This window comes from Manis pentadactyla, chromosome 8, assembly GCF_030020395.1.
Source record: "Manis pentadactyla isolate mManPen7 chromosome 8, mManPen7.hap1, whole genome shotgun sequence".
Taxonomy (NCBI): Eukaryota; Metazoa; Chordata; class Mammalia; order Pholidota; family Manidae; genus Manis; species Manis pentadactyla.
In genome coordinates this window covers 34,143,910-34,148,285 of record NC_080026.1, presented here as the reverse complement: position 1 = coordinate 34,148,285, position 4,376 = coordinate 34,143,910, and the positions used below count along the sequence as shown (strand labels likewise).

The 4,376-nt window shown below is 51.6% G+C and overlaps 1 protein-coding gene across 2 annotated transcripts; it reads right to left on the bottom strand.

Annotated features, from left to right (window-relative positions):
• Positions 1–228: 228 nt before the first annotated feature.
• On the bottom strand, positions 229–3,985 carry CXCR4 (C-X-C motif chemokine receptor 4). Of its 2 annotated transcripts, none has more exons than XM_036886652.2 (2): positions 3,882–3,985; positions 229–1,809 (listed from the first exon to the last, which is right to left on the bottom strand). In XM_036886652.2, exons 1-2 carry the CDS (start codon positions 3,894–3,896, stop codon positions 760–762), a joined length of 1,065 nt encoding a protein of 354 aa, XP_036742547.2. In that variant the 5' UTR covers positions 3,897–3,985; the 3' UTR covers positions 229–759. The 2 variants fall into 2 exon arrangements, with proteins under 2 accessions (XP_036742547.2, XP_036742548.2); XM_036886653.2 differs by having other exon boundaries at positions 229–1,806.
• Between the last annotated feature and the right edge of the window lie 391 nt (positions 3,986–4,376).

The window sequence follows — 4,376 nt, the reverse complement described above, 5'->3', positions numbered from 1 at the left end:
ACCACATGCCGTTGACTAAGTCACTTAGGCTTTCTGTACCTTGGTTTCAGGCTCTACAAAACGTTAGGAATAACAGAGCCAGAGTTGTAGTAATCGTGAAGTAAAATATTACAACTAAAATACCTAGGACAAGAAGACCTGGCATGCCATATATGCATCTGTTATTGTTGTTTCTTTGACTTCTGCCAGCAAAAGGAATGTCAACAGAAATCAGAACATAACACTAGGTAAGCTTATCATGTACTTTTATTAACAACTTAATACAAGACTGTACATTGTAGGTGCTGAAAACCCACTCCTGAAAACTGAAAAACCAGCCTTCTATACCACTTCAGACTTTGGTTGTAAGTGCCATCTGCTATAGCAAAAATCACATAATGTAACCAAACAACTTAAGAACAGGAAAAAGAAAATGTTCCACTGGAATGGAGAGATTATTTATGCACAGACAGCTGAGGGTCATTTCTAGCTTAAGTGATTCACTATACACTCGGGAATGTTCAGTTCCTTTTTCTACAGTCCTACAACCAGACATCCAACAACTAAGAACTTGGCCACAGGACCTGCCTAGACACTCATCAACACGAAAACAAAAAAATATTTATATAAATAAGTCAATTAAACCTCACAAAAAACTAAAGAAACATAAGAAAAAAATCCAAGTCAATATAACTGTACAGTATTGGTCAGTCTTTTACATTTGAAAACGTGTAACTTAAAAAAAAGTTCTTTAATGTATAAAAGTCTTTTACATCAGTGTTAGCTGGAGTGGAAACTTGAAGACTCAGACTCAGTTGAAACAGAAGAATGTCCACCCCGCTTTCCCTTGGAGAGGATCTTGAGGCTGGACCCTCTGCTCACAGAAGTGAGTGCATGCTGAGCAGAGGTTTTAAATTTGGCTCCAAGGAAAGCGTAGAGGATGGGATTCAGGCAACAGTGGAAAAAGGCTAGTGCCTCAGTGATGGAAATCCACTTGTGCACAGTGCTCTCAAACTCACATCCTTGCTGGATGATTTCCAGGAGGATGAAGGAGTCGATGCTGATCCCAATGTAGTAGGGCAGCCAGCAGGCAAAGAAAGCTAGGATGAGGATAACTGTGGTCTTGAGGGCCTTGCGCTTCTGGTAACCCTTGGAGTGGGACAGCTTGGAGATGATAATGCAATAGCAGGACAGAATGACGATACCTGGCAGGATAAGGCCAACCACAATGTGCTGAAACTGGAACACCACCAACCACGAGTCATTGGGGTAGAAGCGGTCACAGATATACTTCCTATCCGCCTCCCTGACATTGGCAAAGATGAAATCTGGAATAGTCAGCAGGAGAGCAGGTATCCAGACACCAACATAGACCACCTTTTCAGCCAACAGCTTCCGAGGCTTCTGACTGTTGGTGGCGTGGACAATAGCCAGGTACCGGTCCAGACTGATGAAGGCCAGGATGAGGACACTACTGTAGAGGTTGACTGTGTAGATGACATGGACTGCCTTGCATAGGAACTTCCCAAAATACCAGTTTGCCACAGCATCAACTGCCCAGAAGGGGAGTGTGAGGACAAAGAGGAGGTCTGCCACAGACAGGTGCAGTCTGTACTTGTCCGTCATGCTTCTCAGTTTCTTCTGGTAACCCATAACCAGGATGACCAGTCCATTGCCCACTATGCCAGTCAAGAAGATGATGGAGTAGACAGTGGGCAGAAAAATACGGTTGAAATGGGCATTTTCCTCCCGGAAGCAGGGTTCTTTCATGGAATCGTAATCGCCTGAGCCCAAGTCATCCTCTGTGAAGTTATCCAAAGGGTATATCTGCTAAAGAGGCAAGGGAATGGACATTCACTCTCAAGTCCTGCAGGCAAGTTCAAAACCCCAAACCCAAAATTTTAGGTTGCTGCTATTTTAAAAAAGCAATTTATAAAACCCAACTCAACCCCACCTTCTTCAGGAAAGCTCCCCTGAAGTACTGGGGGATGGTCAAGAGAATTATTAGACTGCTACAGCTCTCATCCCCATCTTCCCCCACAGTCACTCCATGACATCCCTCTTTGACTAGAACCAATTACAAAATTCTTTGCTTAGAACAAAAGGGCGCTGAGATCACAAGTTTCAAAGTCCTGTCTTTGCTAATTTATGCCCTGCCCACTAGAGGGAACAAAACAAAACACAGAAGCCACTCCTAGGCCACGTGGGTGGTGATGGCAGGGGGTCTATGAGAGGAGGCAGAATCCCGGTGCTCTGAGGAGCTGCCGCTAACTTTCTGGATGAAGATTAGCCGCTAGGACAATGGAAGAGGGTTGGAAGGGGCACTGGGAGGTCCCAAAGACTCTTATTCTCCTATAGCACAAAACGTTATTTTGCCTACATTTGTCTAAAGACAAGCGATTCCGTACCTCAAGCAACATGTAGTACGGAAGGAGAATGCGGCCTTAAACGAAGGGTCTTTGGTGTTTGGGGTATATTGGGCTGGGGTGTCTAAAGTGGGTACCCTCACTCCCAAGCTAGAGCTCCTCAGGACCTTGGGTCTCTCTGCCATACGCATATTGATCAGTTGGCGCATTTGGGACGTTAGGGAGTGCAGACTTTTCCTGGGAGGGGAAGATCACGGGGTCCGCACCCGTGGTCCTCGCCCCAAGTTTCATTTCCTTACTATCCCGGGTCGCTTCCCACCCCGCCACTGATCCAGTTAAAGGGGTCGGAGGCCTGCAGCTGGAAGCCTCCAGGCGGAGGGCGCGCCGAGAGCCGGGTGGTCCAGCTCTGGACCTCCGCGGCGGCCCACCAAGCCCACTGCCAGAGGGAAGCTGCTCCGGGGATTCCGCCCGCCCGCCCGCTAGGCAGGCTCCGTCGGCCGGGTGCTGAGGGGAGACTGGGCGGCTCCACCGCGAGCACCTTTGAATTGCGCGCCGCGGGAGGAAACGAAAAGCCTCCCCGGTAAGGGATTTTCAAAAGGCTCGAGGAAACCACCGACGGTTAAACGACGCGACTGGGCTCGGTGAGAGCCAGACGGCCTCGCCACTTGCACCTGCCTGTCTGCGCCGCAACCACCGGCAGCCCAGGTGCCATCCCAATCCCTTACTCCACCCCTAGTCCCCACCGTGAACACCTCGGGGTGCTGCTTCGCGGTGACCGCTCACACTCCTTCGACCTCCGCACAGTCTTAAAACTCCTGACCCCCGGGGCCCACTCGCGGATTTCGGACTGCCGCGAGGTCACTCCCTCAATCCCAAAGCGCAAAGGCTGCCCCTGGCCACTCCCTGCTGCGGCCAACACTCCGACCCCTCAGGCGGGCGTCATCGTGGGTCCGCCCGCCTTCCCCACCTTCTGCTCCCTGCACCCGGGTACTGGCTTAGCTTCGCGGGCCGCGCCGCGTAGAGAACACGCGCCAAAAGGCAAGAGTGGTCCACAGAAGCCGTTGCCTGAAATTAAACAGGAGCTCAGTCTCGCTCTGGGAATCCAGCCTGGGCGCACCGCACTCCACCTCTAAATTCTGATCATATAATTTGCTCCAAAAAACCCCCCGCTCCCCCAGAGAGTCAGACCTGTGGTCTGAGTCCCTTGACACCGCGCACGCCTTCCCCGCACTAGTGCACAAATGTTCTTATGTTTGCAAATAGCGTGCAAGCCTGGCGCGCACGGCAGGACTCAAGAGGGAGACACATGCAGCCACCAAAACGGTCGCTCCAATCTTTTCTCCTCTTCCTACATTCAGAAAGATTCCAATCCTACCCCCCGATGTAGCCATGCTCACGAAAACTTTTTTCCACTCTCCTTTTCCCAGGGACGGGCATTTCTAATGTTCTGGTTGTTTCTGCCCGCTTGGAGAGGGGTGGCGTTCTAAGTTCATGTGTTTGTACATTTAAGAAAAAGCAGGCTGAAACGGGACTTACACGAAACTGGTCCATGGTAACCGCTTGCTCTCTGGCCGCAGTGGCTACCGGAGCACCCAAGTCCTCAGGATCACTTTGCTACCTGCTGCTGCAGCCAACGGACTGAACTTTGTGGGCGAAGCCTGACTTTTATAAAAACACGCTCGACAGACGGCGCATGCGCCGCACGGGTAGGCGGGCGGTGCGGGGAGCTGGGGGGTGGGGTGGGGTGGGGCGGAGAGGGTAGACCCGCGGGAGGAGGGCGTGAGCCAGGCGCGAGGTCGAGCGCCCGGACCGCTCGGGTGGGGTAAGCCTGGGAAGACCCTGAGCGGCCGTAGTTAGCTCGCGGTGGTCTTGTGAGTCTCGAGCTGGGGAGTGCATCCCGGAGGTATTCTCCAACTAGGGAAAGCAGGATGCGCCTGGAGGCAAGCGCGAGTGATCGATGCATCCCCGTGTGGCCCTTCCGTCCTTGCTCAACGTGGATAGAATTCCAGACTCTGGAAAGCTACAAAGAGA